Genomic DNA, 27,418 nt, shown 5'->3' with positions numbered 1-27,418 from the left:
TGTACATGGCCACTCCTAAGCCTTGGGAGCAGCTGATAGGTGACCACGTAACCAAATGCAGCTGTTCCATATTAAGACTCCATATTAAGACTCTGCAAGAGGCTCTGTCAGTGGCTGGGCTGAAGATACTCAGGTTGTCCATTTCTTGGGCAGTTACCTGAGGCGTAGAGGCAGCCCCTGCAGCTTTCTCCCTTAGTAATCTGATGCTGCCAGTAGTCTTCTCTGGACTACCAGAAAAGTTGTGAGTCACAGCTTAGTGTGGAGAAAGGTCAGAGAACGCGGCAGTTGCTCCAGGGTCACGTGGCCAGAGTTGCAAAAAGCTTCTGGAGCCCCCTGGGCAACTTCATAAGCAGTAGCTATGTGGAGAGGTGAAGAAATGTTTAGGATGTCAGCACAGGAGCTGAGCGTGCCCTCAGCCCCCAAAGGTTGGTGTCTAGCAGGGGACAACAGATAGGCTTGGGTGGAGGGAGGGGCCGCTTCCGCTGAGCCTGTCGGGGTCTGATACGCTTGGGAGGCAGCCGGGCAGGGCATCAGCTCGAGTGGCAAACTCAAGGATTGTCCCTCTGACTTAGGCAACATAGACTGGTGACCCATGTGGGAATTTTTTTGTGTGTATTTTTTTCCCCTCTCCCTGTAAACAGCTGTGCATTTTAAGAAGCATCTGTAAATCTGGAAGACATTACTGAACATTTTTACTTCTGGAGACCAGGCTGGGGCCAGTTAAATGGAGGCCAGCCTCTTTGCTTCTCTTCATTATTGTGATAAAAATCACATAACATAAAATTTACTGTTGTAGCCATTTTTAAGTTTACAGTTCATTTATGTTAATTATAATCATGCTTTCATGAAACAGATCTCCAAAACTTTTTCCATTTTGCAAAATTGAAATTCTATGCCCATTAAACAATAACTCGCCTCTTTTCCTGTCACAACCCCTGGCGTCCCTCACTCCCCTGTGAGCTTGGCTCTCTGCTCCTTGCTGGGATCTCACAGGGAGGGAGACCACTCCAAGAACAGCAACATACATTCTTCATACAAACAGCCTGCCCAGAGGCTCTGCCAGCTGGAGGGAGAGGCTCCATGGTCCTGGGACAGGACGGGGGGGTTTGTGAGTAAATCTGTGGTCAGCAGAGAAAGAAAGATTCTTGTGATTATCAGAGTTAGGCAGACTTTCTCCTGTCACCAGACTGGGGCCTGTTCAGTGCAGCCCAGGACTGAGGGAGCCCACAGATTTAGCCACACGTGCTCCCTGGGTCTCACTGGACTCACCAGGGCATTCAGTTTCCTGTCTTGTGGTTGGCTTGAAACCAGCGTATTTTGCCTCTGTTCTGCCGTATCCTTCCCTTGGATTCCAGCATGAGTCTTTAAATTTTCTGGACTATCTCCTTGGAAGAGCAGATCCCCAGGAGCGATAGAGCAGGAAAACAGCACTAGCTCAGTACGTAGGCCTGGTCCCAGGTGCTGTCTTTACCACAGGGAGCCATATGACCACGCCAGAGAATCTAAACACCAGACTGTATCTGTGTCGGTCAGTTGGTGGAGATCAATGGAAACACCTGAAGAAATCTCAGGGACGATGAGGTAGGAGCACTCTCTTGAGTCCTCATCACTTCTCTTTTCTGCTCTGCTCCTTGTGCTCTCGTTTCAGGGTTTCTCAGTGGAGGGACAGGAGAACCTGCAGGAGATCCTCAGCAAACAGCTGCTGCTCTGTCAGTTCCTCATGGCGCTGTCTGTTGTCCGGACAGGTGACGCTTCTCTGCTGTCTCCCCACCCAGGACCCCCCAGAGGCCCTGTTGTACAAGAACATGTATTGGGGTTGGCTTGAAAGTTAACTAATGGTCTGCTTGTATGAGATGACACATGGCCAAATGAGGAATTCAGGAGGGAAGGTGCTATGGAATCCCCAAAGTCCCCTCTACAACTCTTTCCCTTCTGTGGCCTATGACTTCTAATGGGCCAAGGTATCTGGGCCCTGACTTTGCCATAGTCCCTGAGATGACCCAACTCATTTCCTGGAGTGGAAGCTGCTGACTATCGTTGGTGTTTTCTCTTAACCTAGGAGGCCACTTCATCTGTAAAACCTTCGACCTCTTCACACCATTCAGCGTGGGGCTCATCTACCTGCTGTACTGCTGCTTTGAACGAGTCTGTCTCTTTAAGCCGATTACCAGCCGTCCTGCCAACTCAGAGAGGTGAGGCTTTCCTCTCCCTTTGAATCGGACTAGTTGGCTAAATGTCAGAACAAGAAAACCTGGTGCATCTCTGGCATGAGCACTCAAGCTACATTAAAAAACCCTGATTTTAAAAAAGTGATTGGAGCCAAGAGGATTTGGATTTTCTTGTTCAGCCTCTGCCTCCTCCACCAACCTTGTTCATCACACTTTCGTGGGCGATCCTTGGGTTGGCCCAGGAGGGTGAAGGAGACCAAGGAAGGGTTACCTGAAGGACAGTTGGGCCACTAACCAGTCACTGTTTGCATCCCAGATGGGACACAGTGCCCATGCATCTTGTGAGAGAAGATGCAGCCAATCCGAATTGCTAGGTGGCTTGTTCAAAACACAGATTTCTGGGCCCCATCCCTGGAGAGTCTGATTGCCCTTAACTTAGCAGACTTCCCCAGCTGATGGTGATTCAGCCAGCCTGGCACACGGTAATTGGAAACCACTGCCATAGAGAGTAGAAACACAGCCCAGCATGAGAAGGGTTTGAGGTGAACTTTGCAACACTCTGTTCTTGGTGCGTAGACAGGGGTTTTGTGACTCAGCAGGTGGTTCGGGGAGGAGGAATTACGCCGGGGAAGCCCTTGCTCAGTGGAGTGACAGGGTCTCTCCTCTCAGGTATGTGGTGTGCAAGGGCCTGAAGGTGGGCATAGATGAAGTGCGGGATTACCTCTTCTCAGTCAACATTAAACTCAACCAGCTGCGGAACACTGATTCTGACGTCAACCTTGTGGTCCCCTTGGAGGTGATCAAGGGAGACCATGAATTTACTGACTACATGATACGGTCCAATGAGGGGTAAGCAGACCAATGTGTTTTTTCCTTTGTTTCTTTTTGTTGTTGTTGTTTGCTTGCATCCCTAGGGTATCAGGAAAGCCCTAGGAATGAAGAGAATGAAGGACTGAATGACTGGCTCTTGGTATCACTTTGTCCGTTTTGAAAAACTGGTAGCTGAGATTGGTCTGCTCGCTCCAGGGCTCCCTAGGACTTTTGAGTACCTTGAGGACTTTCATCCTGCTCCCGTGCCTTGTCACAGGGTGGCTGGTGGGAGCCTGGCTGGCATAGCCCTGCCCGTGGCAGCCTGAGTATGATAGTGAAGCTAGAGGGCAGACTTGTTTTGCGTCCTTGGAGGAAGGAATAATCTCCCTTTAATTGCTTCCATTTGTAGAAGGCCATCATAGTTTGCTATCCCATGAAGTCCCTTAGTTGGAAGCAAGAGATGGCTGGAAAGCAAGTATATAACATGCTTTTGGAAGTTTCTGGTATCAAAACTTTTGCCAGACCATGAGTTACTCAAATAGGCCATCTGAATGCTGGTTTTGTTTTTGTTTTAACCTTCATTAATTGTTTTCCCCCTCCTTGTTAGTAGTGATAATTTAAAGTTGTGAGAGTTGGCTCAGTTTTCTAAGTGGGCAGAACCTCATTGAACAGTTTTCTGAGGAAGCTTGGAGAGTTGTATAGTAGCAATGAATCAGTAGAAGTGCTTGCTTAGGGGGCCAAACACGTACTGGAAAGGTCATTTGTAAGTGGAGTCCCAAGTCTCCCAGAGAAGGTTGAATGTATGGGTGGCCCTAGGGGAACATAGGAGGAGAGGAAGTCTTTATCCATCTTCTCTCAGTATTTTAATTTTCCATTCTGTGGTACTGCTACATAAGCTCTCTCATCTTGATGTAAGAATTGGCACCAAGGAGGAGCCCGTACTAAGTTTCAGTGTGTTGTAGATGAGGAAGCAGGCCTGGGACTGGAAATCAGCAAAGCCGAAGCTATGTCACATTTCTGGACTTCTTTTTGTTGAGCCGTGCTGCAGTTTCATATGGGTGTGTGTGGATGCATGGCAGAACTGGTCTTCTCAAAGCTCCCAGTTGCAGAGTGTTTAAGCAGCCTGGTAAATTGATTTGTGTCTGGTATATTGGGAATATTTTTCCCCAGTCTGTGATTTGCCTATTCATTGTCTTAATGATGTCTTTTGATAAGCAGAAGTTAAAAAATTTTTGAGTCCGTTTTTAAATTGTAAAATACACATAACGAAGTTTATCATTTTAACCTTTCTTAAAATGTGAAATTTAGTGGCATTAAATATATTCACACTGTTCTGCAAGCATACCACAATGCATTTCCAGAGCTTTTCAATCATCCAAAGCAGAAACTCTATACCTGTGAGATAACAACTCCTATTCCCCTTATCCCAGCCATTGGTAACCTCTGTTATTTTCTCTCTGAATTTGCTTATTGCATGTACCTCATATAAGTGCATTCATACAGTATTTGTTCTTTTGCCTCTGGCTGTTTGACTTAGCATAGTGCTTTTAAGATTCATCATGTTGTAGTATGTGTCAGAATTTCATTCCTTTTTTAGGGCTAAGTAATAATCCATTATATGTGCATACTACATTTTGTTTATCCATTCAGCTGTTGATGGACATTTGGATTTTCCTCACGTTTTAGCTATTGAGAATAACGCTGCTGTGAATGTTGGTGTGAAAAGTAACTGTGTCCCTCGTTTCACTTCATCCAGGTATACATCTGGAAGTGGGATTGCTGCACTACTTTACATTCCGACCAGCAATGCATCAGGGTTCCAATTTCTCCACATCTTCACCAACACTTGTTATTTTTTGATTTTTTTTTTTTCCATAATAGCCATTCTAGTAGGTCTGAACTGGCTCTCATTGTAGTTTTGGTTTGCATTTCCCTAATGACTAATATGTTGAATATGTTTTCATATGCAAATTGGCTATTTGTATATCTTCTCTGAAGAAATATATTCAAGTCCTTTGCCCATTTTTTTTTTTAATTTTATTTTTCATTGAAGTATAATTGACTTACAGTATCATATTAGTTTTTGGTATACAGCATGATGATTTTATTTTTTTTTAATTATTTATTTATTTTTGGCTGTGCTGGGTCTTCATTGCTACACATGGGCTCTCCTGTAATTGCAGCAAGCAGGGGCTAATTGGGGTGCTAGGCCTCTAGTTGTGGTGGCTTCTCTAGTTGTGGAGCACAGGCTCTAGGACTCTCAGGCAGCAGCTGTGGCCCACAGGCTTAGCTGCCCCAAGGCATGTGGAATCTTCCCAGGCCAGGGATTGAACCCTTGTGCCCTGCATTGGCAGTTGGATTCTTAACCACCGGACTACCAGAAAGTCCGATTTGATATTTTTATACATTTAGAAAATGTTCACCAAAGTCTGATTACCATCTGTCACCATAAAAAGTTATTAAGATATTATTAACTATATTCCCTGTACTGTACATTACATCCTGGTGACTTACTTATTTTATAACTTGAGGTCTGTACCTCTTAATCTCTCATTTCACTCATACTCCCCATTCCCCTCCCTTCTGGCAACCACCAGTTAGTTCTCTGTATCCAATAATCTGTTTCTTTTGTTAATGTTTGTTCATTTGTTTTGTTTTTAGATTCCACATATAAGTGAAGTTGTATAGTATTTTTCTCTGACTTACTTTACTTAGCATAATACTGTCTAGGTCCATTCACGTTGTTGTAAATGGCAAGATTTCATTTCTTTTTTATAGCTCAGTAATATTCTTTTGTGTATATATACCATATCTTCTTTAATTATCTGTTGATGGACACTTAGATTGCTTCCATATATTGGCTATTGTAAATAATACTGAAGTGAACACTGGGATGCATATATCTTATTTTTGTCAGAAAAATAGCCAGAAATGCTATATCATATGGTAATTCTGGCTTCCCTGGTATACTGCTCAGCTGGTAAAGAATCCGCCTGCAATGCGGGAGACCCCGTTTGACTCCTGAATTGGGAAGATCCCCTGGAGAAGGGATAGGCTGGTCACCCACTCCAGTATTCTTTGGCTTCCCTTGTGGCTCAAACTGTAAAGAATCCACCTGCAAGGCGGGAGACCTGGATTCAATCCCTGGGTGGGGAAGATCCCCTGGAGGAGGGCATGGCAACCCACTCCAGGATTCTTGCCTGGAGAATCCCCATGGACAGAGGAGCCTGGTGGGCTATAGTCCATAGGATTGCAAAGTCAGACATGACTGAAGCGACTAATTACAACATAGCACAGGGTAGTTCTGTTTTTAATTTTTTGAGGACCCTTCATACTGTTTTCCATGGTAGCTGTACCAGTTTGCATCCCTACCAACACTGCATGAGAGTTCCTTTTTCTCCATATCCTTGCCAACAGTTATTTGTTGTCTTTTCGAGATGGCTGGATGGCATTACCCACTTGATAGACATGAGTCTGAGTGAACTCCGGGAGTTGGTGATGGACAGGGAGGCCTGGCGTGCTGCGATTCATGGGGTCGCAAAGAGTCGGACACGACTGAGCAACTGAACTGATTCTGACAGGGGGAGGTGATATTGTGGTTTTGATTTGCATTTCCCTGATCAGATTAGTGATGTTGAACATTTTTTCATGTGTTTATTGACCATCTGTATGTCTTCCGCAGAAAAATATTTAAATCCTCTGCCTATTCTTTAATCAGTTTTTTAAAATTATAGTTTAATCAAGTGTTTTTTAAGTTGAAATATAGTTGATTTACAATGTTGTGTTAGTTTCTAGTGTACAGCAAAGTGATTGCTTTATGTATGTATATATATAATTTTTCAGATTCTTTTCCATTGTTTGTGCTATACAGTAGGACCTTATTCCTTATCTGTTTTATATGTAGTAGTTTGTATTTGGTAATCCCAAACTCCTAGTTTATCACTCTCTGCCTCTTCCCCCTTGGGTAACCATGTTTGTTTTCAGTGACTGTGAGTCAGTTTCTATTGGTCTATTTTGTAAATAAGTACCTGTGCATCTTTTTTTTAGTTTCCACATCAAAGTAATATTGTGGGATATTTGCCTTTCTCTGACTTCCTTCACTTAGTATGATAATCTCTACGTCCATTCGTGTTGTTGCAAATAGCATTATTTCATTCTTCTTTAAAGTTGTTTACAGAGAATCACTTGGTGTGGGAAGCCTCTCCCTTCCACGTGGTTTTTTTTAATAATTAAAAAAATGTATTTATTTTTGGCTGTGCTCGATCTTTGTTGTTGTGTGGGCTCTTCTTGTTGCGGCGAGGGGGGCTACTCTTCACTGGATGTGTGGGCTTCTTATTGCGGTGGCTGCTCTTGTTGCAGAGCACAGGGCTCTGGGGCGTGCAGGCTTCCATAGTTGCACAGGCTCCAGAGCACGGGCTTAGGAGCTGGGCGCGTGGGCTTTGTTGCTCCGCAGAATTTGGGTTCTTCCTGGAGCAGGGGATTGAATCCATTGCTCCTGCATTGGTAGGCAGATTCTTTACTACTGAGCCACTGGGAAGCCCTATTGCATTCTTTTTTATGACTGATATTCCATTGTGTGTGTGTGCACACACCACATCTTCATTTATCTGGGTGTTTTTTTATGCTGAGTTGTGTGAATTCTTTTTATGTTTTGTATTGTAACTCCTTATCAGATACATTGTTTGCAACTATCTCCCTCCCGTTCAGTCGGCTGCCTTTTTGTTTTGTTGGTAGTCTCCTTTGCTGTGCAAAAGCTTTTTAGCTTTTTTTTTTTTTTTTTTTTTTTTTTTTTTTGCTTTTTAGCTTTTGATATAGTACTATCTGTTTAGTTTTTTGTTTCCCTTCTCTAAGGAAATATGTCCTCCCAAAATTGCTGAGACTGGTATCAAAGAGCATACTACCTGGCTTTTCTTCTAGAAGTTTTATGGTTTCCAGTATTACTTATATTTAAGTCTTAAATCCATTTTGGGTTTATTTTTGTATAATGAGTGAGAAAGCAGGCCAGTTTGATTCTTGCACATGTAGCTCTCCAGTTTTCCCAACACCATTTATTGAAGAAGCTGTCTTTTCCCCAGTCTCTATTCTTGCCTCCTTGGTCATAGCTTCATTGCCCATATTTCCTAGTTTGAAATTAGGGAGCATGACACTTCCAGCTTGGTTCTTCTTCTGAAGATTATTTTGGCTATTTGAGGTCTTTTATGGTTCCACACAGATTTTAGAATTATTTGTTCTAGTTCTGTAAAAAATGCCATTGGTATTTTGATAGGGTTTGCATTGACTGTAGATTGCCTTAGGTGGTGTGGTCATTTTCTTCCGGTATCTACACTATATCTTTCCATTTGTTTTTGTTATCTTCAGTCTCTTGAATGAATCAGTGTCTTATAGTTTTATGAGTACAGGTCTTTTACCTCTTGGTTTACCTCTTAAGTTAGATTTATTTGTAGGTATTTTATCTTTTTGATGCAATTGTAAATGGTATGGTTTTCTTAATTTCTTTTTCTGATAGTTTGTTGTTAGTGTATAAAAATGCAACAGATTTCAATTTATTAATTTTGCTTTTTTTTTTTTGGCCACACCTCATGGCATCTTAGTTCCCCAACCATATGTCCCCAGGAGGTGTCCCAGTGGCCTCCTGTCTCTCAGGGAGGCCCTCTAATTTCAAGATCGGCAGGGGGGCCTCACCCAGACTCCTCTCAAATTACCATCTGAGTACTGGGACTTGGGGTATGTGAGGGTTAGCAAGTGCCCTTAAGAGTCTGTTTCCTGCAGCCCTCCAGCTCTCTTGAGCAAAGTCCCTGGTTGGGGAGTCCCATCCAGGGCTTGGATGCCTCAGTCCTTGGGGAGAACCCCTGCAGTCGTGGTTCTCTTTCCATTTGTGAGTTACCCACACAGGGTTTTGGGTGTTCTCTATACCTCATCTCTGCCCCTCCTACCCATCTCATTGTGATTTCTTCTTTATATCTGAAAAATCTTTTCTGCTGGTTTTCACATGGTACTCATAGATGGTCTGATCAGTTTAGTTCAGTCGCTTAGTCGTGTCCGACTCTTTGCGACCCCATGGACTGCAGCACACCCAGGGCTCCCTGTCCATCACCAACTCATGGAGTTTACTCAAACTCATGCCCATTGAGTGGGTGATGCCATCCAACCATCTCATCCTCTGTCGTCCCCTTTTCCTCCCACCTTCAATCTTTCCTAGCATCAGGGTCTTTTCAAATGAGTCAGCTCTCCACATCAGGTGGCCAGTGTATTGGACTTTTAGCTTCAGCATCAGTCCTTCCAATGAATACTCAGGACTGATCTCCTTTAGTATGGACTGATTGGATCTCCTTGCAGTCCAAGGGACTCTCAAGAGTCTTCTCCAACACCATAGTTCGAAAGCATCAGTTCTTCAGTGCTCAGCTTTCTTTATAGTCCAACTCTGACATCCATACATGACCACAGGAAAAACCATAGCTTTGATGACACGGACCATTGTTGGCAAAGTAATGTCTCTGCTTTTTAATATGCTATCTAGGTTGGTCATAACTTTCCTTCCAAGGAGTAAGCGTCCTTTAATTTCATGGCTCCATTCAACATCTGCAGTGATTTTGGAGCCCCCCAAAAAAGTCTGACACTGTTTCCACTGTTTCCCATCTATTTTCCATGAAGTGATGGGACTGGATGCCATGATCTTTAAGCCAACTTTTTCACTCTCTTCTTTCACTTTCATCAAGAGGCTCTTTAGTTCTTCTTCACTTTCTGCCATAAGGGTGGTGTCATCTGCATATCAGAGGTTATTGATATTTCTCCCGGCAATCTTGATTCCAGCTTGTGCTTCATCCAGCACAGCATTTCTCATGATGTACTCTGCATAGAAGGTAAATAAGCAGGGTGACAATATACAGCCTTGACGTACTCCTTTCCCGATTTGGAACCAGTCTGTTCCATGTCCAGTTCTAACTGTTGCTTCCTGACCTGCATACAGATTTCTCAAGAGGTAGGTCAGGTGGTCTGGTATTCCCATTTTGTTCAGAATTTTCCAGTTTATTGTGATCCACACAGTCAAAGGCTTTGGCATAGTCAATAAAGCAGAAATAGATGTTTTCCTGGAACTCTCTTGCTTTTTTGATGATCCAGAGGATGTTGGCAATTTGATCTCTGGTTCCTCTGCCTTTTCTAAAACCAGCTTAAACATCTGGAAGTTCATGGTTCACGTATTGCTGAAGGCTGGCTTGGAGAATTTTGACCATTACTTTACTAGTGTGTGAGATGACTGCAATTGTGCAGTAGTTTGAGCATTCTTTGGCATTGCCTTTCTTTGAGATTGGAATGAAAACTGACCTTTTCCAGTCCTGTGGCCACTGCTGAGTTTTCCAAATTTGCTGGCATATTGAGTGCACCACTTTCACAGCATCATCTTTTAGGATTTGAAACAGCTCAACTGGAATTCTATCACCTCCACTAGCTTTGTTCATAGTGATGCTTCCTAAGGCCCACTTGACTTCACATTCCAGTATGTCTGGCTCTAGGTGAGCCATCACACCATCGTGATTATCTGGGTCATGAAGATCTTTTTTGTACAGTTCTTCTGTGTATTCTTGCCACCTGTTCTTAATATCTTCTGCTTCTGTTAGGTCCATACCATTTCTGTCCTTTATTGAGCCCATCTTTGCATGAAATGTTCCCTTGGTATCTCTGATTTTCTTGAAGAGATCTCTAGTCTTTCCCATTCTATTGTTTTTCTCTATTTATTTGCATTGATCACTGAGGAAGTCTTTCTTATCTCTCCTTGCTATTGTTTGGAACTCTGCATTCAAATGGGTATCTTTCCTTTTCTCTTTTGCTTTTCGCCTCTCTTCTTTTCACAGCTATTTGTAAGGCCTCCTCAGACAGCCATTTTGTTTTTTGCATTTCTTTTCCATGGGGATGGTCTTGATCCTGTCTCCTGTACAATGTCACGAACCTCCGTCCTTAGTTCATCAGGCACTCTGTCTATCAGATCTAGGCCCTTAAATCTATTTCTCACTTCCACTGTATAATCATAAGGGATTTGATTTAAGTCATACCTGAATAGTCTAGTGGCTTTCCCTACTTTCTTCAATTTAAGTATGAATTTGGCAATAAGGAGTTCATGATCTGAGCCACAGTCAGCTCCTGGTCTTGTTTTTGCTGACTGTATAGAGCTTCTCCCTCTTTGGATGCAAAGAATATAATCCATCTGATTTCGGTGTTGACCATCTGGTGATGTCCATGTGTAGTCTTCTCTTGTGTTGTTGGAAGAGGGTGTTTGCTATGACCAGTGCGTTCTCTTGGCAAAACTCTATTAGTCTTTGCCCTGCTTCATTCTGTACTTCCAAGGCCAAATTTGCCTGTTACTCCAGGTGTTTCTTGACTTCCTACTTTTGCATTCCAGTCCCCTATAATGAAAAGGACATCTTTTTTGGGTGTTAGTTCTAGAAGGTCTTGTAGGTCTTCATAGAACCATTCAATTTCAGTTTCTTCAGCATTACTGGTTGGGGCATAGGCTTGGATCACCGTGTTATTGAATGGTTTGCCTTGGAAATGAACAGAGATCATTCTGTCACTTTTGAGATTGCATCCAAGTACTGCATTTCAGACTCTTTTGTAGACCATGATGGCTACTCCATTTCTTCTAAGGGATTCCTGCCCACAGTAGCAGATATAATGGTCATCTGAGATAAATTCACCCATTCCAGTCTATTTTAGTTTGCTGATTCCTAAAATGTTGACATTCACTCTTGCCATCTCTTGTTTGACCACTTCCAATTTGCCTTGATTCGTGGACCTAACATTCCAGGTTCCTGTGCTGTAATTTTGGTGTCCCATGTGCAGAGGTGAGCTCAGGGTTTTACTGTGCCATCTTGACAGACCTCCCTTTGCCCACTGTTAAATTGATTTGCTTGATTTTTGTTGTTTAGTTATAGAAATTCTTAATACATTCTGGGTATTAATCTCTTAATCAGATGTATGATTCAAAAATATTTTCTTGTATTCTGTGGGGTTTTGTTTTTGTTTTTTACTGTATTGATTATGCCATTTGCACAGAAGTTTTATATTTTGATATAGTCCAGTTTATCTATTTTTTCTTTTATTGCCTGTGCTTCTGGTGTCATTCAAGAAATCCATCGCTAAATCCAGTGTTGTGAAGCTTTTCTCCATGTTTTCTTTTGAGAGAAAGAAAAGTTTTATAGTTTTATTTCTTATGTTTAGGTCTTTGATCCATTTTGAATTGATTTTTGTAGGTAATGTGAAGTAAGTGTCTAACTGTATTCTTTTGCATGTGGATATTGAGTTTTCCCAACATTAGTTGTTGAAGACTATCTATATGCATTCCCCATGGAATGATCTTGGCACTCTTTTTGAAAATCATTTGATCATACATGTGAGGGTTTATTTCTGAGCTCTCTATTCTGTTCCATTGGTCTTGATGCCAGTACCATACTTTTTACTGTAGTGTTGTAGTAAGTTTTTTTGAACTGAGGATATATGAGGCCCCCAGGTTTGTTCTTCATTTGCAGTATTATTTTGGCTATTTGGGGTCCCCTGAGTTTCCATATGATTTTTAGGATGAGTTTTTCTATTTCTGCAAACACTGCCCCTGGGATTTTGGCAGAGATTGCATCGAATCTGCAGATCGCTTTGGGTAGTGTCGTCCTGTTAACAGTATTAAGTGTTCCAGTCCATGAGCACAGCATGCCCTTCCATTTATTTATCTCTCTTTTCATTTTCTTCAGCAGTGTTACACAGCTTTCAGTGTACAAGTCTTTTACTTCTTGATTTAATTTATTCCTCAGTATTTTATTCTTTTTGATGCTATTGTAGATGGAGTAGTTAACTTCTTTTTCAGATTGTTGTTAGTGTGTAGAAATGTGACTGATTATTATAACAATTTTTTGTGGAATCTTCAGAGTTTTTTGCATAACAGATGTCATCTGCAAACTGAGATAATTTTACTTATTCCTTTTCAGTTTGATTGCCAAGAAGTTTTAAATTTTGATGCTGAAATTCAATTTATCAATTTTTTATTTTTGTTGGTGATTCTTGTTGTCTAAAAAACTTTCACTGTACTAAAGTAATGAAAATATTCTGACTAGAATATCAGTCAGAAGTTTCACCTAGAAGTTTTATTTAGGTTCTTTAGTCTTTCAGCAGTTTTACAGTTTTCAGTATGGAGATGTTACACATCTTTTGTTAAATTTATTTGTAAGAATTTTATGGGTATGTAAATAGTGTTTTAAACTTTTTATTTTCTAATTGTTCATTACTAGTATATGGAAATGCAATTGAGTTTTGTATATTGATTACATATTTTGTGTGAATGCTTCATTTACTTAGTAGTTCTAGTAGCTGGGTAGATTCCTTAAGATTTTTTATGTATATAACCATATCTTCTGCAAGTAAATAATTTTTTGCTTTCCTTTCCAATCTGAATGTCTTTTAATGTCCATTGACAGATGAATAGATAAATATATATATTCCTTTATATGTATATACACCTAAAGGAATTAAAAAAGCATTAATAAAGGGAAATTTATAGCATTTAAATATATATATTTGCTGTTGTTCAGTCGCTCAGTCATGTCTGATTCTGCGACCCCATGGACTGCAGCATGCCAGGCTTTCTTGTCCTTCACTATCTCCCAGAGTTTGCTCAAACTGTGTCCATGGAGTTTGGATGCCATCCAACCATCTCACCAAAATTCAAAAGACTACACATTTATAGATTAATACCTCTCATGAGCCTATACAGAAAAATCTTCCCTTGGTGGCTCAGTGGTAAAGAATCCACCTGCCAGTGGAGGAGAAATGGGTTTGATCCCTGATCCAGGAAGAGCCCACAGCCCATGGAGCAACCAAGGAGGTGCACCCCAAGTATAGAGCCTGTGCTCTAGAGCCTGGGAGCCGCAACTGGAGGGCAGCCCCTGCTCTCCAGAGCTAGACAGAAGCCTGCACAGCAGCAAAGACCCGCACAGCCAAAAATGTAAAGAAAACTGTTTAAAAATTAGTAAATCACATTTAGCAATGTATAAGAGTAATGCTCATGATCAACTGGAGTTTATCTAAAAATGCAAGATTTGTGTACCTTTTAAAAACCATTTTTTGTACTTCACTGTATTAAAGGAATAAAGAGGAAAAATAATATAATAATTTTGATAGATACAGAAAGAATATTCAACAAAATTAAACATCTACTCATGATTAAAAACTCGCAAACTAGTTATAGTGATAAACTAGCCATGGGGATAAACTAGTCATAGTGATAAACTAGCCGTGGGGATAAACTTTGTCAGTGTGTCATGTGTCCTTTTTCCTCTGACTGCTTTCAAGATTTTCCCTTTATATTTTGTCAATTAATCTGTGACACAGGAGGTAAGAAAACAGTCTTTGTGTCTTTGTGTCTCTATGAAAGTGATGCTGGAAAAACTGGTGAGCTACATGTAAAAGAATGAAATTAAAACATTTTCTCATGCCATATACCAAAATAAACTCAGAATGGATTAAAGACCTACATATAGGACCATAAACCATAAATCTAGAAGAAAACAAGGGCAGAATACTCTGACATAAAGAGTAGAAATTTTAGAGTGGAGGGATCAGGCCCTAAGGCAAAGAAAGCAAAAATAGAGAAATGACACCTAATTAAAGTTAAAAACTTTTGCACAGCAAAGGAAACCAACAAAATGAAAAGACAGCCTATTGAATGGGAGGAAATATTTGCAAATGGTAAGACTGATAAAGGGTTAATATGCAAAATATATAAATAATTCATATAATCAATATCAATTAAAAAATAACCCAATTAAAAATGGGCAGAAGACTCAAATAGACATTTTTCCAAGGAAGACATATAGATGGCCAACAGGTATATGAAAAAATGCTCAACATCACTAATAATCAGAGAAATGCAAATTAAATGTGATCACCTTGCACCTGTCAGAATGGCCATCATCAAAAAGTCTACAGATAACAAATGTTGATGAGGAAGTGGAGCAAAGGAAACCCTAGTACACTGCTGATGGGTCCACACACACTGACATATTACAGTCATTAAAAAAGAATGAAATTCTGCTATTTGCAACAATATGGATGGACCTCGAGCAGTGGATCTTAGTGAAATCAGTCAGACAGATAAGTTATCATTTATATGTGGAATCAAAAAAATAAATAATAAAACAAATTGATAGATCTAGAGAACAAACTATTGGGTTACCACCAGTGGGGAGAGGGAGGAGGGGAGGGGCAAGATAGGGGATTAAGAGGTACAGACTACTATGTGTAAAATATATAAGCTACAGGGATATATAGCCAGTATTTCATAATAACCTTAAATAGAGTATAATATATAAAAATTTGATTTACTGTGTTCTATGCCTGCAACTAACATTGTAAATCAACTATCCTTCTGTAAATCAGCTAAATAAATAATACCATTTATCTCTAAGATATTTTTCATTTCTAGAATTTTTGCTTTTGAAAAAGTTTTTATATATCTCTGCCAGTAGTTTTCCATCTTTTTAAGTATATTATACCTTTTTCACTAGATCCTTTAACATATGTTTCAGTTATTTTAAAGGTCTTGTCTGATAATTTCAACATTTGGATCATCTCTTGGTCTTGTTCTGTCGGCCTGTTTTCCCTCTCTCGTCAGTGGGTCACATTTTCTTGCTTTATCATGTCTCACTTTTTAAACGAAAAATTTGTCTTTAAGAGTCATGGAGGCTAAGCAGTAAGGGTGGCTCTTAGCGCAGGTGAGTCAGTTTAGTGTACTTGAACTGAGTCTGCTCTGTGTTGCTGCTCCATTTAGAATCAGGTCAGGGAATTCCTGGTGGTCCTGTGGTGAGGACTCTAATTGAAAGGCTGCAGGTTTGGGGATCCCTGCTTGAGGAACTAAGATCCTACAAGCTGCACAATGCAGCCCCCAAAATCATTTCACTATGGCTTTCAGTTTTTTTGTTTCAGTTTTTTTTTTATTTGGTTGCTCTGAGTCTTTGTTGCTGCTAGCATGCTTTCTCTAGTTGTGGTGAGAGGAGGCTGCTCTTTGTTGAGGTGCTCGGGCTTCTCGTTGCAGAGCACGGCCTCTAGGCACATGGGTTTCAGTAGTTGCGACTTGCAGGCTCTCGAGCTTGGGTTCGGTGGTTGTGGTGCAAAGTCTTAGCTGCTCTGCGGAATGTGGGATATTCCTGGACCAGGGATCGAACCCATGGCCCCTGCATTGGCCGGTGGATTCTTATCCACTGTACCACAGGGAAGTGCTCAAATTTTTAAGAATGAGATCAGAACCTTCCTTTTGGCTGGGCTTGGGATCTGTCTGGAGGGTTTGACTCAGTTCTGCTTCACCCTAAGTTTTCATCAGGTCCATGTAACTGTACCTTAAGGGTATGGTCGAAGGGGTTCTTTTTTGACTTTACCCCTTCCCCAAACGTAGATGGCCACTGCTCTGGCTAAACTTCTCTGTCCTGATGACCGTAGGCTGTCTTTTTTGGTAATCCTTCTGAGATAAAATGCTTTTTTTTTTTTTTTAATTCCAGCCACTGTAGTCTGCAGATCAAAGCTCTGGCCAAAATCCGTGCCTTTGTGCAAGACACGTGAGTGTTGCCCTTTCCAGAATCCACCTATTTCAAGGGAAGATCTTTATGTTATGTTCCCCACCCCTCAACCCGAGCTCTTCACTTCATTTCTACGAACATTTGAAAATACCTACTTTTAAAATCTCATACTTTACCGTATTCTGTGAAGGATGCCAAAGAAGCATATGGCATGAACCTCAGCCTCAAAGCTTTACGTTGTCTTTGGACAGATAAGAGTAACCCAGGCAAAGGATACAGGAAAAATTGTTACCAGTGCATCAGAGAATGTAGAGGGGCATGTGTAGAAGATCTGATGTTCAGGGGACATAAGGAGAGATGTTCAGGCAAGGAGAGGGAGGCCTGGTCAAAGAAAACCTCTGGTAGGGGGTGAGCAGAAGCTCGTCCAGCTTTCTCGGGCATGGTGACGTCCATGGGATGGACTTACTGTGGCCTGTGTCAAGGAAGCAACCAGTGTGTTCTGATGGGTACTTGGAAGAAGGGTGTTTTGGGGGCCCTGGCATCCAGGGTGGTCAGGAGGGTGGCTGCTCCCTTGCCTTTGTGGTTGAACAAGGAGATCGTCTCGTTTCCCGTGCCCCTGTGTGCTCATTTCCCGGAGACAGAGCTATGTGAATGTTACAAGCACCTTGGGCAAGGGCGGCTTGGCCTCATGTGGGCATGCCCATGTTCATTCACACGACTTCCTCTCCCTGGGGTTCTGATGGGCGTGCAGGAGGCACACTCCTTGTACAGAGGTTTCAGTCATTTACTGGCTTCATTTTTCCAGGACCCTGATCGAGCCTCGGCAGGCAGAGATCCGGAAAGAGTGCCTCCGGCTCTGGGGGGTGAGTGTCCCCCCACCCAGTTTTGCTCCAGGGCAGGGAAGCTTTCAAGAAGACTGGGACAGACTCCCAGCCTGGCCGGCCCCCACAGCACTCAAGAGTTGGGCGTCTCAGCACTGTCGGGAGTTACTTCCTTGGCTCTTTCACTCCTAGTTTAGCCCTGCAGACTGGTCACAAAGGACAAGGGTGGTGGGTGAACAGGCCTGTTTCCTGCTGGTGGCCCTGGGTAGCAGTATTGACCACAGAGAGCCCCAGAGAAAGGTAAATGGCTTTGAAGGAGTGTTACCATGAGGCCTGAAAGAGAGCAGTGACTGAATTGGCCACCCCAGCCCCCCTTTCCAGCTTCCTTGGGTGCCACTGCTTCTTGCCCAGTCTGAGCCTTTGTGTAGGCTCACACACAACCCTGATCAAAAGTGCACTTGAAACCGAAGTTCTTTGCTTTCTTGTTTCAGATCCCAGACCAGGCTCGAGTTGCTCCTTCTTCCACAGACCCAAAATCTAAGTTCTTCGAGCTCATCCAGGTAAGCTTGGTGTCTGGTGAAAACAGAGCGTTAGAAAGGCCTGGTAAGAGGTGGTATCACTGAGACCCCCAGGTGCCTGGCCTCCAGGGGGCTTGTGCAGGTACCGTGTGGGCTTCAGGGGTGGGCTGAGACCTCCTACAGGTGGGGACTTTTGGTGAGAGTGTTGAGTTCCCGCAGAGCCCACCAGGCTGCCTGAAGATTCTTGGCCTGAGATGTGTTGTGATCAGCATTCCCGCTGCCCCAAGTGTGGTACTGGCTCTTACTCCCTGGCAAATTTAGGGTGCCGTGTGCCTGCAGGGGAGGCGTGAAGTGTGAGGTGATCTCAGGCCGGGAGCTGGTCAGAGGGGCAGGTGGGGCTGCCCAAGAGCTCCACAATGGAGCAGCCCAGACCTAGGCTCTGTTTCTGGTGAGTGGTCTCCGGAATTCTGCCCTGTGTTTTCCTGCCACCTGAATTCCAGCTTTTCCCTGGGCTTCATTTAAATCTGGCCCAAATCTTGAGCTGTTGTGCAGGTCAGGGACTGGAGAATGGGGTTCAAGATGGCCTCACAAAAACAGCATGTGTAAACTTTTCTGAACCAGGTGGAGAGATCACCTAACTACTTTCAAGTCAACTGCTTGCAAGTCTTTGCTTTCAGTTTTATTGAAGGGGAGGCTTTTATATTCTGGTGACATTTCCTTATAGCTCTGGTAAATCGATCTGTACTCAGGGACTCGGTGTTCTTTGCTTTTCCAGCCTCTTCTAATAGGTCCTAAAGGAACACTCCAAGCAGATGGAATTAGATCCCAGTTTGTTCCTGGTTAGGTAGAACAGGGGGCATGTTTCAGAGAGCAAGTGCTTCCTGTCCCCACCCGCCCCCCGCCCCCCAGCCTGCCCTAACCTCTGCCCCCGACCCCCAGGCACCCGTCCTGAGCACCTGTCCCTTTCCCCAACCCAGCTGTATTTTCTCTGACCTGGGGCTGCAGGGCACTGAGATTGACATCTTCAGCTATAAGCCCACGCTGCTTACTGCCAAGACCCTGGAGAAGATCCGCCCAGTGCTCGACTACCGCTGCATGGTGTCTGGCAGCGAGCAGAAGTTCCTCATCGGCCTGGGGGTAAGTCTGCAGCTGGTTCCCTCCCCGGCTGGGGTGGTGGAACCGTGCTGTCTGTCTGTGGGAATCTGGACAGCCGCCTGCCACACTTGGCGCGTGTTTGTTTGGCACTGAGGAGCTGATGCTTTGACCCCAGGGAACGTTTTTCTTGAAGCTTCCCTTCCTTTCCTCCGTTACCCACGTGCCATTCGTTCTTTCACTTACTCATGGATTTGCTTGTTCACTTTGGTGCATTGCTGACGGGAGCACTGCCTCCTCCTGGTGACGTGGCACCTCCCGGGCTAGCAGGAGGGTCGGCAGGCTCGGCGGCTCGCGCCCGTTTCTTTGCAGCACCGCCCCCACCCCTGCCACCCCTGCCTTGCAGACACTGCCTATCCTTACTCTGGTGCCTTTGGAGTCTAATGTGAGGTGAGGGAACGCCTCGGCAGTTCTGTTTCTGCCTCACCGCTCTCCCCGCTCTGACTGGTCTTCCTGTATAGTTTCTCTCTTCTTCCTCACTTCCCTTCTCTGTGTCCTCTTACATTTTCTCTTTTTCTCTCTTCACTGTCTCTCCCCGCTCTGCTCTCTGGATCTTTCACTAAGCCCTCTTCACACATAGACCAAGCTGGATCTTTCCTGAGGGCCTCTGATCACGGACTCAGGCCTCCTGAATGGTGCCTGAGCCTGTTCGCCGTGGCGGGACCGAGTCAGAGTGCGCCTCTTCCACCAAGGCAGCGGAGGACAACACTGTCCTCCTCGTGTATGAAGTGTCACCAGCTCCTTTCTCCAGACCTCTTCAGCATTTCCACCCCCGTCAGCTTGGAGCCACCAACTGAAAGCCTTTTTGAGAACTGGCCTCTCACCGCTCAATCCCTATTCTGCCTGACCGAACCCTTTCTCTCTGCCCATAGAAGTCTCAGATCTACACGTGGGATGGCCGCCAGTCAGACCGTTGGGTCAAGCTGGACCTGAAGACAGAGCTACCCCGGGATACTCTGCTCTCTGTGGAGATTGTCCATGAGCTCAAAGGGGAGGTCAGAGGTGGTTCTGCTCGCGTGTTGTGGCTCTGCCATCTAGGGACCTGAGGCACAGCTGGGCTTGGCCCTTCACTGCCTCCTACCACATACACATCCCGAGTTAACTGGCTTACACTGCATGTGGTTGTTGACAGGGCCCAGGGCCCAACGAAGGCTTTGTGATTATTCCTCCTCCTCCAGTAGCTGCTTTAAACCAGTGTGTTCAGGTAGGAAGGCTCAGTCTCCTCCTGTGCAGGAAATCTCGATTATCTGTGGGTAGCAAAGGCCCTAGTCAACCTGCTGTGTAGTTTTTAGATATTGATTGTTACTGACCAAGGATCCCTTGGCAAAGAAGCAACTTGTTATTTGCCTTGAGCTTTGGGTACTACCACCACACACATAACTTTCAGAACAGTCAATGGGAGTAGAGGGCCAGAGTGGGAAGCCAGCTCCTCCCAGAGCACCATGGCGGCAGTCTCACTGGGTCTGAGATTTAAGGGGGCTGGTCCAGCACCTCAGATCTCGTCTGCTCAGAAGCCTGGGCCAGTCTGGGGCTGAGCATCTACTGGGAGGGAGGTGAGAGAAGTGTGTTCAGAGCACCTCCCATCCCCCAGCTCTAGGTAGAATGGAGGCCAGCAGGCCACCTTGGGCGGAGTGGGCCCCAGGCCAGTGCCTGGCGGGGTGGGCAATGTCCTTGTCCTTCTAGGGGAAGGCCCAGCGGAAGATAAGTGCGATCCACATCCTTGATGTCCTCGTGCTGAACGGCAGTGACGTGCGGGAGCAGCACTTTAACCAACGGTCTGGCCGGGGCCCTGGGGGGCGGGGGGTAGGTGGGCCAGGGCGGCGCCATGGCGGCGGCCTCTGTGGCTTGGCTCTGCACTCAGGTCTTCTCTGCTTGAGACCATCCTTAGTTTCCCTCTTCTATCCACTAGCTGGTTCCAGGGGCAGGGTGAGAACTTGGTGTTGGCACTTTCACTCACCAGGGACAACCCTTGATTTCATAGATACCAGCACACTCCACTTTGCTGCTGTTTAGATCAGGAGTGATGTTTGCTTTAAGGCTGAGCAAGAGGGTGACCTTATGGGGAGAGGAAGGGTCTTCTCCTCTGAAGAATCTGTTCTGTGCTTGGTGGCCCCACCGAAGGCAGTTCACCTGGGTCCCACAATTCCCACTTTCGTTCACGGACAGATGCTAATCAGTTGTTCAAAGGGAGTTACAGAACACCCTTACACCACCATGCTGCTGACATCACTCCCAAGTTGGCTCATCTGAGTGGGTGCATTGTGGGATCAGTGGTTTGGGGTGAAGGAGCAGATGTTTACAATAAAGATGACCCTTGAAGTTCTGTTGGAGGTGACTGACCACAGGGCAGGAGGGGGCCTCCAGGGGGACGTGGGTGCTGCCTCCTAGAGCAGCTTTGCTGCAGATTCAGGAGTGTCCTCCCACCGGTGCCATAAAGATGTTCTGGGGGTGGGGGTCCTGGCAGAGGTACCCTTACTTGCCTCTGAGAGACTCCGTTGGATTGTAGGATTCAGCTTGCTGAGAAATTTGTGAAAGCTGTTTCTAAGCCCAGTCGGCCTGACATGAATCCCATCAGGTGAGCGTATCACCTCTCCCCCCATATACTCCTTCCCCATTGCTTCTTTCTGGTTAGTGCCTGCCCCCGTCCTGTGAGGTGAGAGAGGGCTCAGGGGAGACCAGGCCAGCGTGAAAGGTCAGACCGCCCTGATGAGTGATGTGCTTGGGGGTCCTAGAGAGGTGCCTGCTTGCCCCAGAGTATCTCCCCGTCCTGCCTGCCACAGCGGGCCAGCCTCCAGCGGAGACCCATCCTCGGGGTTCAGGTGCCCTCATTTCAGATGCACGCACTTCCAAGGGCACTAACGCGCCTGTGAGCCACACATCCGTGCTTGGGCATCATTAGCATATCCATCCTGGCCTTTTCATTTGTTTCAGGTAAGAAAAGGGTGCTGAGGGAATGGGAGTTTTTGAACGTGATAAAGAGAAGGGTGGTTTGAAGTAATGGGATCCTTGGTGCGTGGAAAGAAGGCCATGGTTTGTTGCCATGTAAGGTGATATGAAAGGTCCAGACCCTGTGGGAGGCAAGGAGGATAAGAACAGTCAGCAGATAGATGGAGAGCAGACTTCCAGTCTGGGCTGAGGTCTAATGTAATTATCTTTGGGGCTTCGTGTGTCTAGAGACTGAAAAAATAATTTTCATTATTCTTTTTAATACAGATGTACTTAGAATTAAATCCAGTAGTAAGAATGCACTTTATAGAAGTCTTCTGAAAGTCTAAAAAAGTGATTTCTTCCTGTGCTTGAAAAGGTCCTGTCCACCAGGCCCTGAGACGCTGCTTCAGGGACCCTGCCTCTGTTGTGTGTGGTCTGGTTGCTCAGTCTCTGGGCATCTTACCCAGTAGTGGCTCCAAAGGCGTGCTCGGCGGCCCCCAGGGCTGGGGGGCTGCCTGAGGGGTCTCACCCGTCATAGAAATAGGCCTGTTAGGACGATTTGGAAGTCTGCTACCCAAAGGGTAGCAGGATTTTAGTCTGCTAAAATCCTTGCAGACAGACCTGGACGAGAGCCTGGCCCTTAGTGTCCTGGCCTCTGGTGCTGGGGACGTGGGGCTGTAACACTGACAGGGACATTGCCTCCAGACCTTCCTCTCCCTCCCTCCTGTCCTCCTCAGCCGTGGCTCTGCTCCCCAGTTGCCCTGGGTCAGGCTCCAGGGTGCTTGGCAGCTGTGAACCCTAGGGCTTGTCTGTGGAGGCAGTGCCAGGCTGGGGTCCTTGTTCTTGGTGGCCTTGGTGGTGCTGGGCCTGCAGGCACAGCCTCCTGCCTCCCCCTGCTGCCTAGATAGGCGTCCCAGGAAGCCCTCATCATCTCTGCACCTCTCTCCACAGGGTGAAGGAGGTGTACCGGCTGGAGGAGATGGAGAAGATTTTTGTTAGGTGAGTGGCTCAGCCAGGGAGCTCAGGATTTGAGGAGTTGGGGTGGGGCGCGTGGCAGCGTTCAGGACTCCTCCTCTGCTTTTCTGTAGAGATGGGTTGGGGGCGCAGTGCTGAGTGGCCCTGCGGCTCCTCTAACCCCCCTCCTTTGTCTGCATGGCTGCCCAGCAGCCAGAGGGGAGCAGGGTGGGTGCGAGTCAGGCAGAAATACGGGTTCATTGATGCTGTAACAGTTACGAGTGTCCCCACGAGAGGCAGAGCACAAGCTGCCTAAAACACTGTAAATCCAAGCCCCTGGTGCTGAGAGGGGTTGAGTCTGGGGGTTGGAGGGTCTCAGTGCTTCCTCATGTTCTCAGCTGTTGTGCGGGGTGCTCGGATCTGGGGGGCTCTTCCTGGGTGTGCCTGCTGGAGCCACTGGAGCCAGACCTGGTCTCACTGCTCCTCAATTAGCTCTTTAGTGGCCACGCTGAGACCATGGCTGGTGAGCTGAAGGCCCCATGGCACTTGGGGTTTCAGATCTCACCCCAGCTGGTGTCACCCTGATGCCTCGCAAACAGCAGCAACATACCAGAGGCGTGTGCCATTCCCCTGCCTCCACTGCTCAGTTGGGAGTTCAGAGGCTGAGTTCTAAACCCAGCACCCCACTGTGTGACCTGGAGCAACTCAAGTCTCTGCCTCAGTCTCTCTGATGTTGAGCCGAGAGTCAAGTGGTTGGCTGGTTTTGACATTAGTCAGAGATCAGCGTCAGGACTGACTCTCTCTCTCTCACACACACACTTCCTGTCTGCACGCCTGCTTGGGAAAATCAAGGTTAGAAATGAAGATCATCAAGGGCTCCAGTGGCACACCAAAGCTCAGCTACACAGGGCGGGATGACCGGCACTTCGTGCCCACTGGCCTCTACATCGTCAGGACGGTGAATGGTGGGTGATGAGCCCCTCCCTGACCCCCTCCCTCAGCCTGGGCAACTGGCCCGCACCTCGCCTGGGCCGGAGTGCAGGGCTTCCTACTGAGGTGGGCAGAGCCAGGCTTATGTTGAGGGGGACTGTCTTCCCTGAGCTTTTGTGTCTTTGGTGGTCCTGGGGGCTGGGCTGGGTCTGGAGAGTGGGGCCCAACTGGTACATATGGTGTCCTTATGGCAGAAGGGCCTTCCTCATGGGCAGTGGCAGATCCAGACAGACAGACCTGGCCATTTGTATCTCCTCTTGAATCTTCTTCCCTCTGCTAGCCCTGGTGGGAGGTGGGGCTGCTGAGTAGTAGTCATCTTAGGCGTCCTCCAGGAACCCCTCTGGGCTGATGATGAGGGCTGTGTCCTCCCAGGCTGTTCTCTGCTGTCTGGGGGAGGGGGCATGGAGGAACCAGCAAGGCCTGACCCATCCCTCAAGGGTCTCATGTGTCCTTTCTGAGCCTTTGTTCCCTTCCTCCCATCAGAGCCATGGACCATGGGATTCAGCAAAAGCTTCAAGAGGAAGTTCTTCTACAACAAGAAAACCAAGAACTCTACCTTTGACCTCCCTGCAGATGCCATTGCTCCATTTCAGTAAGTAGGCCTCCTCCAGGCCTGCCCCCTCAGCAGCCCTGGGAACTCCTACCAGGATGCCAGCTCTTGGGGTACACCTGCGCCCTGAGACCTATTGCTGCCCAGGCAGGGGCCTCCCCCGTGGGCGGGATGGTGGTTTCTGCAGGGTGTGTCTGGGACTGGGCGGTGAGCTCAGGGAGAGGTGGGTGATGTCAGGACTGGCTGTGAAGGTTGGGTAGGTGTCCTGGGTGTGAAGGGCCGACCCTGGCCTGGGCGTGGGAACGTGGCAAGGCCCACAGCCTTGCTCTCAGACCCAGTGTCTGTTTGCCAGACTCTTGGTCATAGGTTTCAACAGCAGCAGTAGCCCTAATGGGCCTGTAATTATTGTCACCACACTAATACTGTTCAGTTAGAGCAGCAGAGACAGATAAGCCAGGAATATCAGTAATGAGAGGATCCAGTAGGATGCCGATAGCAGCAGCAGCAGCTGTGTTGTTGGAAAAGCGGATTCCAGAAGGCAGGAGGAGCGGGGTTACTGGGTATGTTTTGGCTGCCAGAGGGAATCGTTCCCGTCACAGGTGCCGGGTAGGCGGGGATCTCTTGGTCCTGTTCCCCTGGGTGCGGCCTCTGACCTCTCCTCTCCCCCTAGCATCTGCTACTATGGCCGGCTCTTCTGGGAGTGGGGGGATGGCATCCGTGTGCACGAATCCCAGAAGCCCCAGGACCCAGACAAGCTGTCCAAGGAGGACGTCCTCTCCTTCATCCAGACGCACAGCGCCTGAAGGCCTGGGGCACGCCCACCCTGCCCAGCGCCGTCATCCAAAGCCCGGCCTTGAGGGCGGTGGCCCCTCCAGCTCCTCTGAAGAGCTCAGTTGGAGCCTGTAGAGGACACATGTTCCTTCTGTGGGACACTCTGAACTTGCCTCCCTGGAGCGCTGCCTGGGAACTGTCTCCCCTGCCAGGACAGGGCCCCGTCAGCTCCTTGCAGCAGGCCGAGGTCAGGGCCCAGGGCACCTGGGGCCAGCAGCGGACGTGTCAGGGGCAGCAGGGCTCTGCCGTTCTCACTTGTAGCGCACACTCACTTCTCTGAGTTCTGTGCATTGCCCGAGGGCGCCCATGCCCCTGCCTTGCCCAACTTTTTATTGGGCAAACTCCGAGAGGGAGGAGGCCCACTGTTGTGAGCTGGCTGGAGCAGCTGCTATATAAATCAAAGTTTTGTTTCCTTGAACTTGTTCTGTTTTGATGCCAAGTTGGAGAAGACTGCCTCCTCCCCTTCCCTGCCCTGGTCTTCCCTGGAGCTCTTCCCAGCCCACACCTCTGACCATCCTGCAGGCCGGGAAGGGAAGCATGTGGACCCCGTCTGATACTACATAGGGTGCAGGTGGCATGTTTGGGAGTGGGTGTGATTGCTTCCTGGGATTGTAGAGCCTTTCTGTGCCCCAGCCCTCTCAGTGTAAACCTTGGGCAGCTCTAGAAGGGGAGGAAGCAGCCTTGAAGAGCTGCGTTTTCTGTGGCCATCAGTGGTGGCCCCCTGTAACAGGGTCCTCCAGGATTGGGTGGTACCCAGTCCTCTGGCGATCATGGCACTCCTGGTTGCCCCAGACACCTTGCCACCCTCCCCCCTCCTTTGTTTTCTTCCCCAACAGGAGGCACAGTTGCTTTTGTTTGTCCTTATGTGGTCACTCCACGTCCTCTATCTTGGCAGGCGGAGGGGGAAGCTGGGCAGTAGCTTTGGGTGGGGGAGGGAACCTGTGGTTGTTTTTAATGGGAAATACCTCTCAGAGATGCTCACAGGGGCTCCCTAGGGCCCCATCCCAGTACTAAACTGGTTTCCATGGAGATAGAGGGCACGGAGGCGTCCCATGAGGCTGGAATTGACTCCACCTCAGGGGTCCCCAGCCTGCATTCAGCCCCTCCCCCCAGTTGTCGGCAGCACCGCTGAGATGCTGTATTTCCACCCAATTCTGGGTATCAGTGTGTCTTGCAGAACCTTGGATCATTAAAGACAGACATATTTTTAACGCCTGTGTGGTTGTGTGCTGGGGCTGCTGCTGTGTGTCCTCTGTGCTTTGTGGTCTGGGGCTGGAAGGTGAAGGGGAGGAAGCTCTCCTCAGTGAAGAGGGGAGGAGAGAGGGCTGGTTTAATTAGCGCCGTGTCCGAGCTCAGGGCTCCCAGGGCTGCTGCTTGCTGCCAAAGAGGGGCCCAAGGCAGAGTCAGAAAATGCTGTGGCTCCTGTGAGAAGCAGGGGTTGAAGAATGAGAGACCCCACAGCCCAGGAGGCCCCTCCCCCTCATGTGAATCACTCAGCTATTCCCAGTGGCACTGTGACAACCCGGGATCAGTCTGTGTATAACAGGCATCAGACCAATGAGTGCCACTAGACGGGGAGGGAGCTCCGCGTCTGCACTGGAGGCCGTGAGCGCCTCTCCCTCTGCCCTCTAGGCGCGTTTTTCCGCAGGTCCTCTCACCCGGCAGGTCCTCCCCTAGAGCCTTCTGCCTACACACTGCTGGGGTCCTTCCTTCACGTTCCATGGCCTGAGTACCCAGGCAATGCCTTTTCCAGCTTTTCTGACTTGGTGTGATATCGACTCCCAAGCCCTGTATCCTTCTGCTTGCCCTACTTGGCCTTGCTCCAGCCTCCCGCGCCTATGCTGGAGGAGAGGCTGTGAGCAGGGGCCAGGTGGTCTGGTTTGCCCCTCCTGCAAACTCCGCCAGGTTTCCTGGCCCCTCACCGTGAGCCTGTCTGGTCGTGAGCGTGGCCCCGGCTGCCCACTGGCCCTGCGATGCCTCCCCAGGCCTGCTGCCTCTTGAAGAGAATGGGTTAACTCTGCCCTCCAGGGGGACCACCACACAAGCACGAGTCCCCAGGTTGCCCTTGAGCGCACAGGCTGCACTTTTTGTGCTGTGATCACAGGCAGGCACCAACTGGGGTGCCAGACCGCATCTGGGGGGGCAC

At 47.1% G+C, this 27,418-nt stretch overlaps 1 protein-coding gene and 1 long non-coding RNA gene across 2 annotated transcripts in view; one reads left to right on the top strand and one right to left on the bottom strand.

Moving 5' to 3' along the window:
* Positions 1-26,483, top strand: part of CMTR1 (cap methyltransferase 1) — a 54,026-nt gene extending 27,543 nt beyond the window's left edge. The window contains exons 11-24 of the mRNA XM_040249779.1: positions 1,649-1,745; positions 2,060-2,192; positions 2,838-3,017; positions 16,511-16,567; positions 17,334-17,391; positions 17,841-17,909; positions 18,873-19,004; positions 19,892-20,014; positions 20,703-20,794; positions 21,526-21,594; positions 22,899-22,946; positions 23,754-23,866; positions 24,375-24,483; positions 25,112-26,483. Coding sequence (XP_040105713.1) covers positions 1,649-1,745; positions 2,060-2,192; positions 2,838-3,017; positions 16,511-16,567; positions 17,334-17,391; positions 17,841-17,909; positions 18,873-19,004; positions 19,892-20,014; positions 20,703-20,794; positions 21,526-21,594; positions 22,899-22,946; positions 23,754-23,866; positions 24,375-24,483; positions 25,112-25,244 — 1,413 coding nt within the window. The 3' untranslated portion in view covers positions 25,245-26,483. The remainder of the gene's footprint in view (positions 1-1,648; positions 1,746-2,059; positions 2,193-2,837; positions 3,018-16,510; positions 16,568-17,333; positions 17,392-17,840; positions 17,910-18,872; positions 19,005-19,891; positions 20,015-20,702; positions 20,795-21,525; positions 21,595-22,898; positions 22,947-23,753; positions 23,867-24,374; positions 24,484-25,111) is intronic.
* On the bottom strand, positions 18,532-20,707 carry LOC120870178. The gene is made up of 2 exons (XR_005722742.1): positions 20,131-20,707; positions 18,532-18,658 (listed from the first exon to the last, which is right to left on the bottom strand). It is a non-coding gene; the product is annotated as an uncharacterized LOC120870178 (long non-coding RNA).
* Positions 26,484-27,418: the final 935 nt, after the last annotated feature.

Source organism: Oryx dammah, unplaced genomic scaffold (genome assembly GCF_014754425.2).
Source record: "Oryx dammah isolate SB20612 unplaced genomic scaffold, SCBI_Odam_1.1 HiC_scaffold_11, whole genome shotgun sequence".
Lineage (NCBI taxonomy): Eukaryota > Metazoa > Chordata > Mammalia > Artiodactyla > Bovidae > Oryx > Oryx dammah.
This window is presented reverse-complemented; position numbering and strand designations above follow the sequence as displayed.